The 21,559-nt window shown below is 32.9% G+C and overlaps 6 protein-coding genes across 6 annotated transcripts; 3 read left to right on the top strand and 3 right to left on the bottom strand.

The window, feature by feature from the left end:
* Positions 1–5: 5 nt before the first annotated feature.
* Positions 6–3,777, top strand: BX664DRAFT_337996 (P-loop containing nucleoside triphosphate hydrolase protein). Its single transcript, XM_051546344.1, has 12 exons — positions 6–154; positions 314–376; positions 459–708; positions 777–1,407; positions 1,470–1,738; positions 1,792–1,885; positions 1,968–2,175; positions 2,276–2,391; positions 2,491–2,679; positions 2,763–2,882; positions 2,978–3,313; positions 3,411–3,777. The coding sequence occupies exons 1-12, from the start codon at positions 133–135 to the stop codon at positions 3,666–3,668; spliced, it is 2,556 nt and encodes an 851-aa protein (XP_051398288.1). The 5' UTR covers positions 6–132; the 3' UTR covers positions 3,669–3,777.
* A 1,695-nt stretch (positions 3,778–5,472) lies between these two features.
* BX664DRAFT_283727 (glycoside hydrolase superfamily) lies at positions 5,473–7,676 on the bottom strand. The gene is made up of 3 exons (XM_051541608.1): positions 6,374–7,676; positions 6,171–6,277; positions 5,473–6,050 (listed from the first exon to the last, which is right to left on the bottom strand). The coding sequence occupies exons 1-3, from the start codon at positions 7,629–7,631 to the stop codon at positions 5,712–5,714; spliced, it is 1,704 nt and encodes a 567-aa protein (XP_051398287.1). The 5' UTR covers positions 7,632–7,676; the 3' UTR covers positions 5,473–5,711.
* Positions 7,677–8,408: 732 nt separating this feature from the next.
* Positions 8,409–12,433, bottom strand: BX664DRAFT_337988 (uncharacterized protein). The gene is made up of 11 exons (XM_051546343.1): positions 12,202–12,433; positions 11,990–12,132; positions 11,416–11,907; positions 11,155–11,329; positions 10,921–11,062; positions 9,800–10,845; positions 9,276–9,688; positions 8,897–9,166; positions 8,740–8,819; positions 8,592–8,673; positions 8,409–8,526 (listed from the first exon to the last, which is right to left on the bottom strand). Exons 1-11 carry the CDS (start codon positions 12,365–12,367, stop codon positions 8,494–8,496), a joined length of 3,042 nt encoding a protein of 1,013 aa, XP_051398286.1. The 5' UTR covers positions 12,368–12,433; the 3' UTR covers positions 8,409–8,493.
* Positions 12,434–12,605: 172 nt separating this feature from the next.
* BX664DRAFT_337984 (MCM2/3/5 family-domain-containing protein) lies at positions 12,606–15,867 on the top strand. Its single transcript, XM_051546342.1, has 10 exons — positions 12,606–12,714; positions 12,788–12,906; positions 12,995–13,209; positions 13,281–13,653; positions 13,742–13,990; positions 14,059–14,213; positions 14,292–14,669; positions 14,728–15,011; positions 15,105–15,487; positions 15,591–15,867. The coding sequence occupies exons 1-10, from the start codon at positions 12,625–12,627 to the stop codon at positions 15,799–15,801; spliced, it is 2,457 nt and encodes an 818-aa protein (XP_051398285.1). The 5' UTR covers positions 12,606–12,624; the 3' UTR covers positions 15,802–15,867.
* Positions 15,868–16,126: 259 nt separating this feature from the next.
* Positions 16,127–18,906, top strand: BX664DRAFT_337983 (ankyrin repeat-containing domain protein). The gene is made up of 8 exons (XM_051546341.1): positions 16,127–16,309; positions 16,373–16,601; positions 16,746–17,217; positions 17,293–17,548; positions 17,637–17,833; positions 17,918–17,982; positions 18,073–18,185; positions 18,285–18,906. Exons 1-8 carry the CDS (start codon positions 16,207–16,209, stop codon positions 18,827–18,829), a joined length of 1,980 nt encoding a protein of 659 aa, XP_051398284.1. The 5' UTR covers positions 16,127–16,206; the 3' UTR covers positions 18,830–18,906.
* A 367-nt stretch (positions 18,907–19,273) lies between these two features.
* Positions 19,274–21,273, bottom strand: BX664DRAFT_337980 (kinase-like protein). The gene is made up of 7 exons (XM_051546340.1): positions 21,054–21,273; positions 20,714–20,972; positions 20,416–20,657; positions 20,100–20,322; positions 20,000–20,033; positions 19,524–19,937; positions 19,274–19,456 (listed from the first exon to the last, which is right to left on the bottom strand). Exons 1-7 carry the CDS (start codon positions 21,224–21,226, stop codon positions 19,359–19,361), a joined length of 1,443 nt encoding a protein of 480 aa, XP_051398283.1. The 5' UTR covers positions 21,227–21,273; the 3' UTR covers positions 19,274–19,358.
* Between the last annotated feature and the right edge of the window lie 286 nt (positions 21,274–21,559).

Raw genomic sequence — 21,559 nt, 5'->3', positions numbered from 1 at the left:
AAAGTGGGACTCATTTCAAAGTCCGTGCATTGCCATTTCTAAGAACTGCGGCAGTCGAAAGGGTAAAAATGGCTTTTTGATCAGAATTTCTTTTTTTTCTGCTGTTTGTTCTCTCTTCCTTTACCACAAACGATGAGTAAAAGAAAGATTGAAGGTATTGAATAAAGAACGATTTTAAAATTAACTATCTTATTCTTTTTTTTGTTTTGTTTTGTTTTGATTGATTCACTTACTAATGTATTTGATTTATTTTGTTTTGGTGTGGTTTCCTTTTTTTTTTTTTTTTTTTTTCATTGTTGACTTGTATAAATAGAAACTCATAGCGATGACGATGACGACATACAGTTAGATGCCAATCTACAACTGAAATTACATGGTAATGGGAAAAAAGATTGAATCTTCCTTGACTGATGTTTATGTTTATTTATTTATTCAATACATATACACTTTGTATATAGTACCACGTAATGCAAACCTTGATATCGCCAGTCTCAATTCTACTCATCCGGATATTAGTGGTGGCAAACCTGATTTCATTTCTCATATATTTGGAAAAGAAGATTATACTTATCTCTCATTGAAACCTGATCATTTATCAAGACCATTATGGATCAGTCCTGAAGATGGTCATATTATTTTGGAAGGATTCTCTCCTATTGCAGAACAAGCACAAGATTTCTTAGTTGCCATAAGTGAACCTGTTAGTCGGTAAGATAGAATAGATTTTTGAAATCTTTCTTTGGCTTATTATTATTATTACTATTATTGTGGAATAGACCTGCTCATATTCAAGAATATAAACTGACACCATACTCATTATACGCTGCAGTCTCTGTCGGGTTAGAAACTGAAGATATCATTGAAGTATTGAATCGTTTATCGAAGGTGCCTGTACCAGATTCTATTATTCAATTCATTCGACAATGTACATTATCTTATGGGAAGGTTAAATTGGTGTTGAAGCATAATCGATACTATGTGGAATCATCTCATCCTGATACTTTACAAATGCTTTTGAAAGATGCTGTGATCAGTACTGGACGAGTGATACGAGATGATACCGATCAAATTGTTAGTGGACCACCAAGTGTAATGGCAGCAATAAACAACAATACCAATACCACCAATGGATTTATGAATTCATCAGCAGCTTTACTTGTCAACAACAAACCTACAGGCAAAGATCTTATTATTCCTGGCATCAAAAACAAAGATGAAGCCAACAAGAATGAAAACGGTGATGACAAGGAACTCAGTGAAAAGGAAAAGGAAGCTGAAGCTCGTAGAAAAGAAGATGAACTCTTATTTGGTGCTGTGGTTCGAATCGACAAAGAAGATGAAGAAGACGATGATGATATTGAAGGTCAAAAGGTACATTCTTTTGAAATTGCTGCTGATCATGTGGAGGTAAATATATAATATTAGAGTATGAATGTTTTGATGGCTCACAATCCATGAATATTCATTAGACCGTCAAGAAGCGATGTAATGATATTGATTACCCCATGCTAGAAGAATATGACTTTAGAAATGACACCATCAATGCCAATTTGGAAATCGACTTGAAGCCTACCACTGTCATCCGACCTTATCAAGAAAAGAGTTTATCAAAAATGTTTGGGAACGGACGTGCTCGATCTGGTATTATTGTTTTGCCATGTGGTGCTGGGAAAACCTTGGTTGGTATCACTGCTGCATGCACTATCAAGAAAAGTTGTCTCGTTTTATGTACTTCTTCGTAAGTTTGATTATCATGATTTTGGTACATTACTTATGATTCTCTTTTTATAGGGTCTCTGTTATGCAATGGAAACAACAATTTTTACAATGGAGTAACATTAAAGAAAATCAGATTGCTGTATTTACATCTGATTGCAAGGAAAAGGTAATAATTTAAAAAATGATCAAATATCAGATAGAAACTCCATTTTTTTTTAATACCCGCTTACTTAAATATATTTTGTTAGTTTTCTGGTGCTTCTGGTATTGTGATATCTACTTACTCTATGGTGGCCAATAAACGTAAGAGATCGTACGACGCTCAGAAAATGATGGACTTCCTGGAATCTCGTGAATGGGGTTTCTTATTATTAGATGAAGTCCATGTGGTACCTGCAAACATGTTTCGAACTGTTGTCACAACTATTGCTGCTCATGCCAAATTGGGTCTTACTGGTATTAAAAAAAAAAAAAAGGAAGAAAAAAGGAAGAAAAGGAACGACCTTTGTATTTACTCTTTTCTTTTTTTATACTTGATATGTTGAAATCATTACAGCTACTTTGGTACGTGAAGATGAAAAGATTGATGATTTGAACTTTTTGATTGGTCCCAAACTTTACGAAGCAAATTGGTTGGATCTTGCAAACAAAGGTCATATTGCTAACGTACAGGTAAAGTTTAGTGACATGTATTACCAATCTTCCTTTTTTTTTCTTCTTTTGGAAACTGATTATATATATATATATATATATATATTGATGAATATATAGTGTGCAGAAGTATGGTGCTCCATGACTCCAGAATTTTACAAGGAGTACCTTTATGAAAACACTCGAAAACGGACACTTTTATATGTGATGAATCCCAAAAAGTTCCAAGCATGCCAATATTTGATTCAATATCATGAAGGCCGTGGTGACAAGATCATTGTTTTTTCTGATAATGTCTATGCTCTTGTGGTAAGAATTGATGTTAAAAATAGAAAATATCGAACGGAAAACGTATATAACCTTTTTATGTTCTTTTCTTTCATTGGTTTTAGGAATATGCAAAGAAGTTGGGGAAACCTTATATTTATGGTGGTACTGGTCAACAAGAACGAATGCGTATTCTCCAAAATTTCCAGTACAATCCTGCTGTCAATACAATCTTTTTATCCAAGGTAGATTTTTTTTTTTGTTTTTTGATTGGATTTATATCAGATATTCGTATCTGACAATTATTCTTTATATCATTTTTTTTTCCCTTTTCATTTAGGTTGGTGATACCAGCATTGATCTACCTGAAGCAACATGTCTAATTCAAATCTCATCACACTATGGCTCTCGTCGACAAGAAGCGCAAAGACTTGGAAGAATCTTACGTGCCAAAAGAAGAAATGATGAAGGTTTCAATGCATTCTTCTATTCACTCGTTTCTCGCGATACCCAAGAAATGTATTACTCGACAAAACGTCAACAGTTTTTGATTGATCAAGGTTATGCGTTCAAAGTGATCACCAATTTGGAAGGAATGGAGGAAGAACCTGATCTAGTTTTCAAAACACATCAAGAACAAATGGATCTTCTCAAATCTGTATTATTGGCTAATGAGGTAAAGTTATAAGAAAATAAAAATATAATAACAATACTGATATTGTTTATTGACTTGATAATGATCTATCTTGCCTTTTTTTTTTTTTTTTTTTTAGACTGATATGAAAGATGAAGATTTGGATATTACTGATGATGTAGGCATGATTACAGATAAACGTGTTGCAGCTAAGAACAAGAATGGATTGGTACGACGGCAAGTAACAACAACAAAAACATTGGCTGGTGGTGACAATATGGCATATCTTGAATATTCACGTAATTCTGGTGGACAATTTACAAGCCATGGTCGTGGTGGTGGTAAAACAGGGTCAGGTGAACATCATCCTTTTTTCAAGAAACATTTTGGTCGGTAAAGTGTATTTTCTGGTTTCTTCTCAATGTGTCATCCTTACAGTACAATTGCAGTCGGTGAACTGTACAGTTACATATTTATCATCATCTCTCTTTATACATATATTTATTTATTTTTATCTTTTTTTTTTTTTTTTTTTTTTTTTTTTTTTTTTTTTTTTTTTTTTTTTACCATCCATCATCTACTATCAATTACCCTTCCCTTTCTTCTGTATATAGTTTTTCGTATCTTACACATTCTCAAATAGACTCTTTTAAGATATGGATGGTAGTGTTATTCCTTTGAAAATACAAATAAAATAATAATAATAATAATACATAAAAACTTTGAACCATTGAAAATCTTTCAATATGTAGTTACAGTACTATATATATATAATAATTGCGTATGTCAATGTTTTTTTTTTTTTCATTTCTTTTGTATTGCACTTGTCATCAACGTATGATAAGAGAAATGATATTGTAGTTAATATTCATCTTATTACTATAGTTATATTATAAAATTATCATTTCTTTACATTTAATATTCATCTTATTATAGTAGTTATATAATAAAGTTATCATCTCTTTATAACGTATTATCACTTAATAATAATTCAAATGCAAAAAGTCATAAGGGTTTCCATAAATGGTATACTTTCAAAGTCCGGTATCAATGTGAGGGTGTTGGAAAAAAAAAAAAAAAAGAAAATTGGAGATTGAGAAATTTTGTGGAGACGATTGGGGGGGATGGAAGCTCTGACAAAAAAAAAAAAAAAAAAAAAAAAGAAAAAGTTGGCACGCTCTCACTTTTTTTTTTTTTTTTTTTTTTTTACTTCTGTTTTTCTAAACATTATTTTACTTTTTTTTTTTTTTCTTTCTTCTTAGTCTCTCATACTATGAACTTGTGTATAATATGGCAAGATATGCAATAGGTTCAACTGGCAATAGATATACAACAAGTTTTTTGATTGAACAAGAATGGAAGGTGAAATGCCAAGAAGGAAGCCACAGTTTTACGTAGATTGTATCTAATAATATATTATTCAACTTTCTGGCAGTTATCGTCCACTGCTTCTATTTCCTCTTGTCTGCCTATGCAACCAAATTCTCTATATTACAGGGTACACAAAATTTGCTCATACCCAGCTCTTTATCGTGAAAATTATTTTATTCAATAGTTTAGTCTTTTAGTCTACTATTTTATCTTTTTTTTTTTTATATATATATTCTCATTTAAATAAAATCATATATTTTTTATCATTATTTATTATATTGTCATTCACAATTATCGAATTATTCCCTATCATCCATTCATCCTAAAAGTCAAGACTTCACGCAATAAGACATTTGAAAACAAAACACGGTTTCCCACTTCTTCTTGCTTTATATGGATGGTGATAGAAATGCCGAATAGGTTTGAAAAATATCGAGGATGATCATGCTGAAACCAGACTCAATCAAGTTTTGGTTATTCTGTTTTTAGATTTGGTACATACTTTATCCACATTTATCTTTTTTTTTTTTTAATGGAATAACAAGACCTCATTTTTTTTCTTTTATATCAACATTGGTTCTCAATATAGCACTAGTCTACTGTTGCTTTTCACCTGTCATCAGATGATAGAATACAAACAGTGAATCATATCATTTTTCACTTTTTTTTTTAAATAAGACCATGGATCACTTTAATCTATCATCAGATGACAGTATATTGTTTGAAACAGATGAGCCAGTTTTTATACTGAACATCGATTGTTAGGAAAAAAAAAAAAAAAAAGGATAAAGAGAAAAAGAATATCATCACTTAAAAAAAAATTGAAGAAACAAAATATTAAACAAAATATTAATAGTTTAGAACATCAAATAATTTTATTGTATACTAAAGAAAGTGAGCCATAGTAAAACAAACAAAACAGAAGGACTATTACAAAAAAGAAAAATTATAAAAAGTATATAAAAAAAAAGAGGTAATAATAGAAAAAGGAGTATAAAGAATAATAATAGGGAGTACTAGAAGACTAAGCTATTGACGACACAAGAGACAAAAAAAAAAAAAAAAAACCTTATTGAGTAGGTGGAGGAGACAAATCGCAGGCATAGGGATGTTTTGCACAATACTTGGGTTGATTAGGTTGAGCAGCAATGCCTCGAGCTTGAAGACGATAGACCCAATCATTGAAACGAGGCTGGACAGTAGCCAAGGTACGACGTTTTTGCTTAGTATCATAAGGACCAGACCAGAAGATTTCAGCAGCAGCAGCAGATCGTGGCCACAGTTTCATATCAAGTACAGTGGGACCAGATTGTTCAGACCAAAGAGCAAGTTCGACGCCCAATACCTTACCCTTATGAGATTTCTTGATACCATAAGTAGGATCAAAGGTATAAATACGTTGCCAGGTCTATAATCATGTTACGATGAAAAAAAAAAAATATAAAAAAGAGAGATGTATAAATATATGACTTTCTCTTTTTTTCTTCCAATCACCTCTTTTTTTTTTTTTTTTTCATTGATGATTTACCTTGTAAGGAGCACACCATGAACCACCAATACCACCATAATTGAAGGTATCATCCGGAGTTTGCATTTGAGTAGGACTAATATAACGAGTATCATTGCCAACCCAACCTAAAATGAGAAAATAATAATAATAATAATAATAATAATAAAAAAGGAGTTCAGTAAATCTATATCATTATTTATTTATTTATTTATTGCCCTTACCGCCATTGCCACAATCCAAATAAAAGTAATCATTGCTAGAAACAATTACATCATAACCCTTGGAAGTATAGTTAGCAGCAGGAGTGTTCCAGATTTGTACGATGGTGTTCTTGTCAAACGTATCATCTTTGTCGGCATTGATAGGATCTTCCCAGATGACAGGGCGTTTTTTGGTGTGTTGTTTGACATAATCAAAGATCTTTTTTGTCCATTGTACCCAAAGTTGATCGGTGGTCATGTTATGTTTCTTGAGATAAGCAGCGACTTGAGTATCTTGTTCCCAGCATTTGCCATTGATTTCATCACCACCAGTATGATAGAGAGTATCAGGGAAAATCGAAGTAGCTTCCTTGATCAGGTCTTTTACCAAATTAAGACCTTTGTTGCTAAGAGGATTGAGTTGACCAGCAGGAGGTTCAGCAGCCAAAGGACCCCAAAATTGATTGAGACATGTCATAACATCAGGATGAGATTCACCAATAGAGGCAGTATGAGCTGGCATATCAATTTCAACATACACACGTACACCACGAGATTGACCATACTTGATAACTGTTTGTACATCTTTGGGAGAGTAAGTTTCTTCAGAAGAATAAGCGGCTTTGGCAGAAAGCTCCGGATGCGATTTGAATTCAAGGGGCCAAGATTGAGAGTCAGTGGCATGCCAGTGGAGTACATTCATCTTGTTAAAGGCAAGAGCATCGATTGTGCGAAGGATATCTTTGACAGGATAAAAATTACGAGAAGTATCCAGAGAAATACCACGATGACCATAGGATGGACTATCAGAAATGGAGGCAGTATGAACGACTGAACCATGACTAGATTTGGTGACCAATTGAGAGAATGTTTCAAGACCACGAAGAGCACCTACCCAAGTAGGAGCATTCAGAGTAGCAGAACCGCCATTGGAAGGTACATTGAGAGTATAAGATTCATCTATATCAATATCAAGTTTGATATTATCGTTCTTGACGTTGATCTTTAAATTTGTGAGTGCATTGGCCTTCTTGAGCGGAGGTTGTTTTTCATAAGGAACTTGAACAGGAGACCATTTTTCCTTGTGAATCAGTTTTTGGTAACGAGTAGCAGCATCCTTGACATGATTATTTTTAGCACCAATGATTTTGAAGTCACTAGAAAGAGGAGCACCATGACCAGTCCAATTGACTTCTTGAGGAATAGGAAAAAGGAAAGTTTCGGCGTCAACGGCACAAAACAGTAATGCAGCTGAAGCAATGGCAAAAGAGATCTTCATGAGAAAATATTAAAAAGAAGGAAGGTGGCTATATTAAAAAAAAAAAAAAAAGGAGGAAGAAGGAATGAATAAGATAAAGAATAATAATAAAAAAAAAAAAAAAGAGAAAGAGAAATAGAAATAGAAAGATTTTCTTTTTATAGTGGAAATAATCTGTGGCGGAGTTTCCAAATTGGAATACAATAAGAAGTATAGAATCAAAAAAAGACAAGAAAAAGAGATTGGAACTTTATACTTGGGTAGAGTGAAATCCATCTTTTTCATATCAAAGAATTTTTTTTTTTTTTTTTTTTTTTTTTTTTTTTTTTAGTTCTTTTGGTATCTTACTCCACATATAAACAACGGAGAGTCAAACCATTTTATTGTTACACTATGTAAATTTGATATATCATGTAATCCAGTTTTACAAAAACCTACTTTATCCATATATTATATAGATAGAAAAAGAGAAAAATTTGATATTTTATCATTTTGTCACTGTAAATGATTTTATTTTGTATATAAACTTGATCCGTTTTTATTTAAAAAAAAAACAAAAGGTAAGATAGGGCTTTCCTTTAAATGATGATAACGTAATCCAACCATCAACGTGGGCAAACTATAAACTATCAAAACTGGATATGAAACAGGTGGAAAATGGAAGGTTATTACGTGAGAACAAAACAAATCATCTATTCTTTAAAACTTTGTTAAGGGAGCCAATGAAAATAAAATAGAACCCTTTTTTGGACCCTTTCACAAAAAGAAGTCAGTGACTCATAAAAAAAAAAAAACTTGTATAGAACTATAAAATATACTTTATTGAAATCTAACAAATAATACACAAAAATAACTACAACTACAAAGTAACTATCTATCCATTTTATTCATTTAAGTTCAATCTTGACATAAATTCCTTTAATAATAATAAGAAAAAAAGAAGATCAGTTATCCCTTGTTTTTATTTTCTTTAAAACTTACCTTGAATTGAAACGAAGGGTCTTGTCGTACAAAAGGATGATTGGTCAACAATTCTGAAGCAGTAGGTCGATCTTCAGGTTGACTATCATCAAGTATATATAAAAAGTGTCAGAAAAGAAAAAAAAATCAATTGTATCTTCTTACTTACATAGCCAAACAGCATTGAATAAAATCTCTTGCATCATCAGGAATGGATTCAGGTATAGGTGGTGCTTGAAGTTTGCCCAACTTAAAAGAAGTATTATGTTAGTAAAATATAATATAAAAAAGGGTAAGAATTCTTGTTTTTCTATTTACACACTTACATGGTAGACTACCGCTAACATATTCAAATCCCAAGGATGAGTTCCTGTCAGCATTTCAATCACTGTGCAACCTAAACTCCAAATATCTACTTTGGCCCCATATTTTTGTCCAATCACAATTTCTGGTGCCATCCAATAAACTGATCCCCGCATAGAATTGTTTGAATTCGGATTGTATGCTTCTTCTTGACTACTGATCTTGGATAGCCCAAAATCACTGATCTTGCAACATCCATCTTCATCAACCAATATATTACCACCTTTGATATCCTTTTACCAATAAAATTTTTTTTAAAAAAAATATTAGTAGATATATAATTTCTATTACTGTTTTTTTTTTTTTTTTTTTTTTGTATGCCATCATAATATAGAAACTTACTCTATGTAGAATATGACGATCATGAAGATATTCCAACCCCACCAAGATTTGACGAGTAAAATACTTGACCAAAGTAACATCAAAACCACCTTTGGATCCAAGAGAACTGGCCAAACTTCCACCAGGTACATATTCCAAAAAAATATATAAATGATCTTCTTCTTTGTCAATATCATAACCAAGATATTGTACCACATTTTCATGTTCTAGATCTGACAGCAATCGAATTTCTTGATTCAGTGCTTCCATCGATTCCACTAGTTTGTCATTTTGAAGATCAGAACTACTTGTTGGAATATCTACTTGTTTGACTGCTATCCATTCTCCAGCTTCCACATTCAAAGCGTGATATACCCGACCATAGGATCCTTTACCGATCAATCGTCCTCGTACCCATTGCATTTTCGTTGGTCCTAAGTCGGAAGTAAAAAAAAAAAAAAAGGAAATAAGTAGAGGTTAATTTTTTTTATTGATCATCATTCAAAAGTCTTTTTTTTTTTTACATCTCTTTTCCTATTTCTTACCATATCGATCTACTTGATCATTATAAGATAACTTTGTTGATGATGGATAATGAAGTTGATGTTGATCCTGGCGCTGTTGTTGATGATGTGCTAAAGCTCGAGTAGATGGGTGTTGAGCCAAAGGTGACGACAAAGTAGGTGATGATACATCAGAAGATCTTGTTCCCGGTTTCACCTGCCGTACAACATGACCCCATAGTTTCGTGCTTTTTCGCCGTAATATCTGATTCATTTGAGGGCCATTGAGTGATTGTCGCCAAGTGATGTGTGCATTGCTAGCCACAGCACGGATAGATACACGTTTATTCATTTTGGTAAGAGTTTCGACTGATAAAGGTGCTGCAGTAGACGAGTCCACGTCAATTTCCCTGTCTAAATCATGATCCGGTAAATATTTATCAATGTCACGGTAAAGCTGTTCGATGGAGGGTCGTTCTTGCCATACATTGCCATCATTGCCATCCACTCCAGTGTCAGTTTGATTACGTGGATTATTATTATTATTGTTGTTGTTGTTGTCGTTGCTGCCAGATAATCCATGATGATGATGGTGATTGGGTGAAGAGGACGGTGATGAAGTATTTGTCCATCGATTAGGTGATGATTGTTGTTGATGGTGATTTTCCGATACTTCTAATTTACTCGAAGACGAGGGTGGTGTCATCAAAGGTGGATCTTCCAATCTAATACCTTCCTTTCTTTGTTTTGAATCCAAGTGGTAACTATTTTCAGTCATAATAGAAGTTGTTGTTGCTATTGATGATGGGACCGTAGATAAGGGAGGATCTTCCAATACAATTCCTTCCATCTTTCGTTTCGAATCGGCGTTGATCTTCATATCTATTAAAGTTGTTGGAGTGGTTGATAACGGTGAATCGGTCAATCGTAAGCCTTGTAATTTTTGGATCATTTCGGATGGCGTACCATTTTGGATAATTGACTTCTTTTCGTGATGCAAAGTTGAAATCAATTGTTGTTGGTAAGGTATTGGCATATTGGTATCTTCCAATTGCGGTATAGGGTATTCATGTTTAGCGTATATTTGTCTATTGATATATTGGATATATTAGGCCAAAGCTTCTTTTCTATTTGATTCATTCAATCCCTTTTCTGTTACTTACTGTTGTGATTTATACATCATGTAATCGCCAGGAGGGGAAGTTGAATAATGAATATCAACAGGCTTGACCATTAATCGATTTGTAATATTATGATCAGAATTTCGACAAATATTGATCAAGGAATCATCATCTAGAGGTGCATCTATCAGCAACCAAAAAAAAAAAAAAAAAAAAAAAATTGAGTTAGGAAAGAAACCCTTTTTCCCTCCTTTTTGTTTTCGAAATATGGTTTACCAGGAGAATTTCCATTTTCGTGATGATATGTATATTGTCTAATATCACTACCGAGTTTGAACTTGTCAAGAATGGCTAGTTTGACTCGTTGAGGATCACTTATATCTGTCAAGACCAATCCAAAAAAGGTTTCAGCATCAGTTGTCACTTGTATATGATACTCTTGATGACAATCCTATTCCAAGTAATATAAGTATCAGACTATGAGTATATGTATATATATATAAAGAGAGAGAGACAGAGAAAAAAAAATATACTAACCAGTTTGTTTTGTGTGCGCTTTCCAGAGAGTTTCCATCCAGATTCCATATTTGTATTTGGTGTTAAATTAATAGGACTATTCATAGGCGAAGAAGATAACTGTAAATTGGACGTAGTAGATACTAAAATTGCTTGAGATCGATTACTGGACGACAAAGAACCTTTGGGAGAACTGTTGCTTCCACGACCTCGAATAGATAAAGGAGGATTACTGTAGGTGTAAGATTCTAATAGTTTAGAGACATTGCTTGTAGTTGAAGTTGTACGTTCAGGAATAAATGGTCGAATACGATCGTATTCAGTGGTTATATTATTATTGTTGATGTCATTGGATGGCGTTGGATGTTCCAGTATGGTATGACTTGTACGGGAATATGGTATAGATATATGAGGTCGATCTAGTTTTTGATATCCATGTGTATGTTGAGCTGAGGAAGAAGATGATAATATATATTCTTTAAATTTGTTGGAACTGAGTGTTCTGGTATGCGTCTATTAATAATAATAATAATAAAAAAAAAACACGTTCTTCTTTTGAGTATTTCTATTTATAGCGTATAAAATAGATACTTACTTGCTGTTCTGATTGTATCTTGAGTTGTTGAATGGCAATAACAAGGCGTTGCAATTCAGAAGGAGGCATAACGGTTTCTGGAATAAGTAGTAATAAGTCGTTAGCAGTAAGAGCAATAAACCTATCACCTTGAATGTCGTTTTCTATAAAGAAAAAAGGGATTATTATTATTATTACTTTTTTAAAAAAATAATAAAGATTGATATACTTACTTTTGAAGAAGGGAATTAAAGCACGCCAACCTTGTCGTTCTAACCATAAAGTAACTCTATCAATAGGCCATTGATCAATACTGTATAATAGAGGAGAGATTTTATTATATTGATCTTGGAATGAGCCTTGATAAGTGGATACATTAACACCACTCCCTACAGCCATAATATAACTTGTCTACGTTTAGGTATAATGGCACACACAATAGAGAAACGGAAACACAAGATGAAGGAAAATATGATAAGAAAGGAAAAAGGAAAAAGGAACAACTGAATTTGAATTTTGGATCTTTTTGTTCCTGTACGACAAAAAATATTTTTGTGACTCTGAGCAGAACGCGACGGACTTTCTTCGCGACTAAACTTGTGTGTTTTCTCTATTTCGTGTTCCTTGTTTTCTTTTTTTTTTTTTTCTTTACAATCATGGACGAATCCAATCAACCAACTACTCAACTTGTAGATGAAAAGTTTGAGGAACGTGTACGATGGTTTACTGAATTTATGGAAAGCGAAGTAAATACAATATCAATAAAAAAAAGATACTCAAAATATATAAAGGAACTCAACTATATGTATTATTTTATAGCATACAACTGAAAAAGGAAGTTATCGATCTCAAATTGCAGGATTACTTTCCAGTGAACAACGACGTTTATTAGTCAGTATTGATGCTATTCGTCAATATGATAGATCTTATGCCAAAGAGTAAGTTATTTTTTTTTTTTGTTTTCTATTTGATCCAATTTCACATTATCTTTTTTTTTAATTTTTTTTTTTTTATTTTTAATCATAGCATTATCAACAATCCAAATGAATACCTTCCAGCTTTTGATAAGGCTCTCAAAGAATTAGTTATGGTAGAACATGATCCTTCAAGACATGATATTGCCAATCTTCCTTTTTATGTTGGTTTACGAGGTAGTTTTGGTGATAACCATGTGAATCCACGTACTTTACGTGCAATGTATCTAGGCAAGCTCGTTTGTATTGAAGGCATTGTAACTCGATGTAAGTATTTAGGAAAGTTTATATTATATATATTATTCTAATTTTTTATTTTATTTTATTTCATAATACAGGTTCATTGGTACGTCCCAAGGTGGTTCAATCTGTACACTATGCTGAAAAAACCAAACGACATTATATGCGTGAATATCGTGATTCTACTACTCCTGGAAATTCTATCCCTACTGGAGCTGTATATCCTACTGAAGATGATAATGGGGATCCTTTGGTAACTGAATTTGGTTACAGTACTTATCGTGATCATCAAAGTATCAGTATTCAAGAAATGCCAGAACGTGCTCCTGCTGGTCAATTACCTCGTTCTATTGATGTTATTTTGGATGATGATTTGGTCGATCAAGCAAAACCAGGTGATCGTGTTAGTATTGTTGGTATCTATCGATCCATGGGTAACCGAAATGCTAAACAAACAAGTTCAACTTTCAAGTAAAGTACCATTAATGAAATATAAAGGAAATAGACTCACTTTTTGATATGTGTATATATATACATTTTTTTTTCTTTTGTATTATAGAACTGTCATTCTTTGCAATCAAATCAGCTTACTTAGTACAAAATCCGGTGGTGGTATTGCTTCCCCCATCATCACTGATATGGATATTCGCAACATTACTCAATTGGCCAAAAAACGTGGTGTCTTTGATATTCTTTCCCAATCCCTAGCGCCATCTATTTGGGGACATGATTATATCAAGAAAGCTGTCTTGTTGATGTTATTGGGTGGTGTGGAAAAGAATTTGGATAATGGAACTCATATTAGAGGGTAAATGAATATATATATCCTTAGAATGTTAGATGAGGAGCATAGTCTTATTATTTTTTTTTTATCAGTGACATTAATTTACTCATGGTGGGCGATCCTTCAACAGCGAAATCTCAGATTCTTCGTTATGTTTTAAACACTGCACCTTTAGCAATTGCTACTACTGGTCGTGGTTCTTCTGGTGTTGGTTTAACAGCTGCTGTGACAAGTGACAAAGAAACAGGTAGGACTAAAACAAGAATAGTAAAGAAAAAAAAAGAAGAGAAAAAAATGGGTCTGATTATTGTTTTATATTGTATAGGTGAACGCCGTTTAGAAGCTGGTGCAATGGTACTTGCCGATCGTGGTGTGGTATGTATTGATGAATTCGACAAGATGAGCGACGTTGACCGAGTAGCGATTCATGAAGTCATGGAACAACAAACTGTAACGATTGCCAAGGCTGGGATCCATACATCATTGAATGCTCGATGTAGTGTTGTTGCAGCTGCCAATCCTATTTATGGACAATATGATATTACCAAGGATCCTGGTAAAAATATTGCCTTGCCTGATTCCTTGTTATCTCGGTTTGATTTACTATTTGTTGTAACGGATACGATTGATGATACTCGCGATCGAATGATTTCAGAACATGTACTTAGTATGCATCGCTATATTCCTACTGGTTTGGAAGAAGGTAAATAGACACACACATAGATTTTTCAAGTTAAACTAATTTACTATTGTATTATTAGGTGCTCCTATCAATGAACAAATGGAAAATCCTATGGGTGAAGAAGACGATGAAGAAGTGGCCGATGATGGCGAAATTTATGAAAAATTCAATCGATTCCTCCATTCTGGTGTGGCCCATGATAGATCATCTACTACTAAAGTACTCAAATCCAATTTCCTCAAGAAGTATATATACTATGTCAAACACAAAACCAATCCTGTCCTGACCAAACGTGCTACTGATACAATTATCAACGAATATACCTCATTACGAAACGATAAAGACGAAGATTCAAGGAAAAAGGTACATATATATTTAAAGAAAGGAAAATGATTACGCACTTTTTTTTTCATTATTGTGACTATTATATATATATATATATATTTTTTTCATTAGACCTCACCAGTGACAGCTCGTACATTAGAAACCCTTATTCGTTTATCAACAGCACACGCCAAGGCAAGACTTAGTAATCGAGTGGATCAAAAGGATGCCAAGGCAGCAGCAGAAATTCTACGTGTGGCGATGTTTAAGGAAGTGATCAAATCTAGTAAGAAAACGAAACGTAGAAGGGTGACTCAAGGATCGGATGATGAAGAAGAATCTGAAGAAGAATCTGAAGAAGAATCCGATGATGAATCCAATGAAGGAAGTGATGAAGATATGGAACAAGATAAACCAACGACTAGTACACGGTCTGAACGAGCAGCGAGAAGATCAGAGACTGAACCTATGGATGAAGACGTAGATATGGAAGAAAATGAATTATCAGAAGAAAGGTAAAAAAAAAATAAAATAAAAATAAAAATAAAATAAAATAAAATAATAAAAAAAAAGATGAATTCTCATTTCTTTTATTATTATTATTATTATTATGAATAGATTGGCACTATTCCGTTCGCGTGTCCATCAAGTGACAAGAGGACAATTTGCTGGTGAAAGTGAAATTGGATTTGATCAAATGTTTGAAGCAATCAATGACGGATTATCATCACAACATGGATTTTCTATATCAGAAGCAGATGAAGCTTTACGTAAAATGTCAGAAATGAATCAAATCATGTACTCCGATGGAATCTGTTACACGATCTAGGCCATATCTTTTCTTTTTGTTTTTTTTTAATATCTTTTTTCATTATTTATACTTTTTTTTCTCCTATTTCCTTTTGTCTATTTTTTTTTTTTTTTTTGCATTATAGTTTGGTTGTACCTATTGATTTTGAAATAAGACATTAATAATAAATATACTATTCATTTTATTTTTTGTTTTCATTTGTAGTTAACTTGTTATGTTGTAGTAGTAATTTAAAAATAGACCTTTTTTTTTTTATTATTAGGTGACGACGAAAATCAAGGGGAGGGAAATTGGGGCAAAGAAGAAAAAAAAAGAAATAGAGGCGGCATGAAATTTTCCCCTCCTTTTCTTCTTTTCTTCCTTTTTTTTTTTGTTTTTTTTTTCCTTGTCTATCTCTCTCTCTATCTCTCTTTATTTTATATAATGTATAAATATAACGAACAGGATATTCAACCTTTATTACTAGAAGATATTGATGATAATCTATCAACTTCAAACGATAATGATAATATAATACAAACTTCAGGTAATTTAAACTAAGAAGAAATATATAAATATTGTTAACTTCTTTTTTGTTTTTATTCAATAGAAATATCTTTATTTGAAGCTTCACATCAAGGATCTTTAGTATTAATTAGAAATATCTTGGATTCAAAAAACGTCTCGGTCAACGATACCGATGCTACCGGGGTGTCGGCTCTTCATTACGCTGCTTTGGGAAACCATTCTACCTGTATCAAGTATTTAATTGATAGAGGTGCTGAAATCAATTTTATGGGTGGTCAAGTACCTGCAACTCCTTTACATTGGGCTGCTAGGTAAAAAAAAAAAAAAATAAAAATAAAAATAAAAATAAAAAAATACAATTTATTTTGTTATTTTTTTTTCAGGCACAAAAAGGAAATAGTTTCTTTTTCTTTTGTTTTTTTTTTATTAATGACCTTTTTGATATATATATATAGATCTGGTTGTATAGATGCTGTTCATCAACTTGTGAACGAAGGAGCAGATCCACTCATGGTAGATGGTCAAGGATATAATTCACTCCATTTGGCGGTTCATTCAGGCAACTCAATTTTAGTCATGTATTTACTTTATGGTGATACCAAATTGGACGTGGATTCAAGGGATGGAGATCAACATACAGCATTGATGTGGGCAGCATACAACGCAGATGAAACTTGTATGGATGTTTTATTACGATATGGCGCAGATGTGCATGCAACGGACCGTGCGCAATTGACCAGTTTGCATTGGGCAGTGGCAAAAAGTGATGTGGCATGTATGCGTATGTTATTATCTCGTGGTGCTGCACTGGATGTCAAGGATGAACATGGGAAAACGGTCATTGATTTAGTCAAAGATATGAAAGTGGAAAAAAAATGGAATCAAGCCGTCAGTCAAGCTCAATCTCTCCTCTATCCTGAAACAAAGGTAATATATATATATATATATATATATATTCGTGTAAGAGCATATACTGAATGGACAAATTATTTACATAAATAGAAACGAAATGCTATGATCATCCTTGGTTTACCTTTTGTGATCTTACCTATGGCCCTATTGACTTTGAATCATTTCCCTTGGCATATTTCTGTATTGATGACTCTATTAGAAGTATTATTGATGCATTTGACAGTGGTCCATATTTTATTACCTGCACCCTTACCAGAAGAATTGATCAAATCTCCTTACTTTACTGGTATATTTCAATCCTCAGCTCTCTGGGTACTCCTTACCTGGGCTTGGACAGTTGCTAAAGGTAAGATAGAAAGTGAAATAAAAATAAAATAAAATAAAAAATCATGAATAATGAACTCATATTTTTCTTTTTTTTTTTTGTGATCAAGGTACTTCACATCTTTTGGTACTCAACTTTATATTCATTGCCTCCTATTTTGTTGCCATGTCATCCTTTTATAAGGCGGTTTTAGTGGATCCTGGGTTTATCGATCACAACATTACCTTTGATGAACAACGAGATGTGATATTGGAACTAGCAAATAAACAACATCTTGATCAGCGTCATTTTTGTATTACATGCATGGTAAAAGAAAATGAGAAGGGGGAATTTGATCTTATTGTATATTTCTTTTCTTTTTTATTTATTTATTCATGTATTTATTTTTAGATTAGGAAACCTTTGCGATCAAAACACTGCAAACGTTGCAACAGATGTGTGGCCAAATTTGATCAGTAAGTAATTTATTTTTCTTTTTTTTTTTTATATATATATTATTCCTAGTGTAACTAACTTGATATTCCTTCTCGTATCTATTTTGATAGTCATTGTCCCTGGATATTTAACTGCATCGGCGTACGAAACCATCGACTTTTTATTGTGTTTCTTCTCAATATGGTGATTAGTATCACATCTTTTGTATTTTTGTGCTATCGGTGTAAGTATCCGGGAAGAAAAGAAAGGAGAAGAAGAAAAAAAAAAAAAAAATGGAAGTACCCAGACTCTTACGCTTTCTTTTGTATTACGTAATATATAGATCTCGACAATTCCTCACCTTTACTTCAACCCAGTGAACCTAAAACTCATATCGACTCAAAGGCATCGAATGAGAAGACAACAGATTTGATCATCGATTATACCTCATGCAAATTGGGTATAACAGCTTGTAGTTTCTTTGCCTATGATGCATTTACATTCTCTTTGGCTATATGGTCAGCAATACAATTGATATGGGTTTCATTACTGACAATTGTACAGCTCTATCAAATCGCAGTTTCAATGACAACAAATGAAAATGCAAATGCTCAACGGTATGCCTACTTACACCAACGCCAGCAATCTCGTTGTCATATATCACCACAGCAGATGGATAGAACAACTGATCATGATGAAAACGATAGTATCTGTCTTCGAGGAAAGGTGCGGGGCAATGCGTTTGATGAAGGATGTTGGAACAATTGTATAACTTTCTGGTCAAGGCCGTCTCCTATATGGTTCTCACTGTATGATATCCCAAACAAGAAGAAAACAAGGATGACTGGACACACTGTCATGGAATCTTCTTTGGATCACCAAGTTTAATTTGATATTACATATATATATATATATATATATTATTGTCACTATATTTGTATTGTATTCACCTGCTCTTTTTTTTTCTTCTCTTTATCAAAATGATAATATACCCCTAACTCTAGTATAATCCCTTTTTATTATTATTTTATCAAATTTCAATAAAGAAGGAAAAAAAAAAGATGACGTTTAGATAGATCAAAGTTTGCTAGGCTCTATGAAAGTAAAAGATGAATAATTGATTTTGTAGATTTTTGAAAACAAAGTGTCATAATGATATGTATGTTCTCTCGGGCGAGCCATCCTTTTTTTAATACTCCATATTCGGGCATCATATCCCCAATGTCAAGCATTATTTGTTAACAAGCCTTGTCTATCATATTGCGTGATGATCGTTAAATTCAACACGATCCCTATTTTATTTGGTATGTTTGATGACATTTATAATAAAGAGACACACATGAGCAACAGCAATAATATAAAGGTATAACTAAATAGGAGAATGGTAAAAAAAAGAGAGAGAGAGAGAAAACTAAAGCTATAGAATGTTTTTCTTGGTCAAATAGTCAAATCTCTTGAATGTATATCCAACAAAAGCCAAATCCTTTTGAGTATTGACACCATCTACAGAATAACCTAAAAAAAAACGATGGAATATGTTAAATTCAACGTCGCTTCGATTTCTTTTTTTTTTATGTCTTACCATGATTTGTACTATCCACAGCTTCGGGTACAGAATCCAATTCTTCCGTGGGGAAATAACTTGTATCAGTAATACTTCGTAATTGAGGTACATGTGGAGAAGGTTCCTCACGAATGCCTTGCCAGTTGACACCATAAAAGAAAGGATGAGCCTTGATTTCTTCCACACCATTACGACCTAATCGACTTTCGGGTTCACATATCAATCTTCTAATCAAATCTTCGGCTTCACGGCTAATGGGTTGATCATCAGGAAAGACTAAGGATTCACGCCAGTTCATGATCTTGCGGTAAGTTTCATGAGGATTTTCTGAACAGAATGGAGGATAACCACAAAGACATTCAAACATAATTGCACCTAAAGACCACCAATCACATTCTTGACCGTAACCGCGCTGTAAAAAGATTTCAGGAGCTGTTGATAATAAAAAAAAAAAAGTTAAATAAAATACCTCTATATCCTTCTATTTAACTTACCCAAATAATCAGGGGTACCAACAGTACTGTAAGCCTATAGAATAGAAAAATAAAAAATATAATATAAATAAATTCCTATTTTTTTTTTCTGTGTCTTTACCAAGGCTCTTCGATTCTTTTTCCATGTGGCAATTTTTTCTTTTGTACTAAGAATATTAAGATTGATGCTTTCTTGTCCAGCAGGAACAGATTGATGAGATCCATCCAGTAAACGTTGATAGTATTGAGAATCGTGCGTTTTCCGGAATCCTGTAGATAGTCCAAAGTCAGATAATTTAACATGTCCACCTTGATCAATTAGAATATTATCAGGTTTGATGTCCCTAAAAGGATGATATTATAGAAGTATGTTCCAAAATGAGAAATGTATTGAGACCTCCTTTCTATTCTCTCCCCTCTTTTTTTTTTTTCTTTACCGATGAATATAACCAAGATTATGAATTGCTTCTAAGGCAAGAACAATTTCTGCAATATAGAATCGAGTGACAGGTTCACTAAATGTATCATATTTGATCAACATCGTCATCAAATCACCACCAGGTAAGAATTCCATAATCAAATATAGGTATTGAGCATCTTGAAAAGAGAAGTAGAGTTGTACAACCCAAGGTGAATCAGATTCTGCCAATACATCTCGTTCTGCTTTGACATGTGCAAGCTATTAAGAAAAAAAAAGTTAGTATATGATATATAGATATTAATAATCAACATTACTTGATCTTTTTTTAACATTTCAGATTTTTTCAAAGTCTTCATAGCATATATTTTCCCAGTATCACCAGCTTGGACCAAACGTACTTCGCCAAAAGCACCTTTTCCAATGACCTTGACAGTAACGAAATCATCCAATCCCAACCGAGTTCGACGTAATCGTAGATATTGTGATTCTTTTCGACCCAATGATTGTAGTTGACGTTGCTTTTTTTCATCACTTCCATGTTCTGTCAAAAGTTTCTGTTCCAAAGCTTTTCGTCTATTGTTATAAGTATATTCATATGAGTTTAGTGTATTTTCTTCTATCTTTCTATTTTTTTTTTTTTTTTATGGTGCTTACCTTTGATTACGTTCAATGGCTTGATCCAATGCAGTTTTATAGTAGTATTCCACTTTCAATTTGGCAGCAGCAGCGCGATCCAATGCACTTTTTGGAAAACCTTCAGTGGATCGATTATAGTTGACTTCAGCTGGTTGTTGTTGTGCTTGTTGTTGATAGGTATAAGACATCATATCCACTTGACCTGCATTAAGTGGTTGTTGTTGTTGTTGTTGTTGTTGTTGTTGTTGTTGTTGTTGTTGGTGTAATTGTTGCTGTTGTTGTTGTTCTTGTTGATTGTTGTTATTGTTGTGATAAAAGAAGTCCATAACGAACAAGAAGGAATATGAAGGGAACTAAAAAAAAAAAATACCAATACTTTTGATTTGATTTGCAGTTAAAAATGAAGAGAGGGAAAGAAAATGTAATGATATATATATATAAAAGAGTAAGTCTAAAAATGAAAAAAACTGAAAAAGGTGGATGATGAGAAAAAAAAAAAAAAAAGATATAGAAAAAAAAGAAGA

Source organism: Halteromyces radiatus, assembly GCF_025201355.1.
Source record: "Halteromyces radiatus strain CBS 162.75 chromosome Unknown BX664scaffold_6, whole genome shotgun sequence".
NCBI classification, from domain to species: domain Eukaryota; kingdom Fungi; phylum Mucoromycota; class Mucoromycetes; order Mucorales; family Cunninghamellaceae; genus Halteromyces; species Halteromyces radiatus.
Note: the sequence above shows the minus strand (reverse complement) of the source record. Positions and strands in the feature narration are given on the sequence as shown.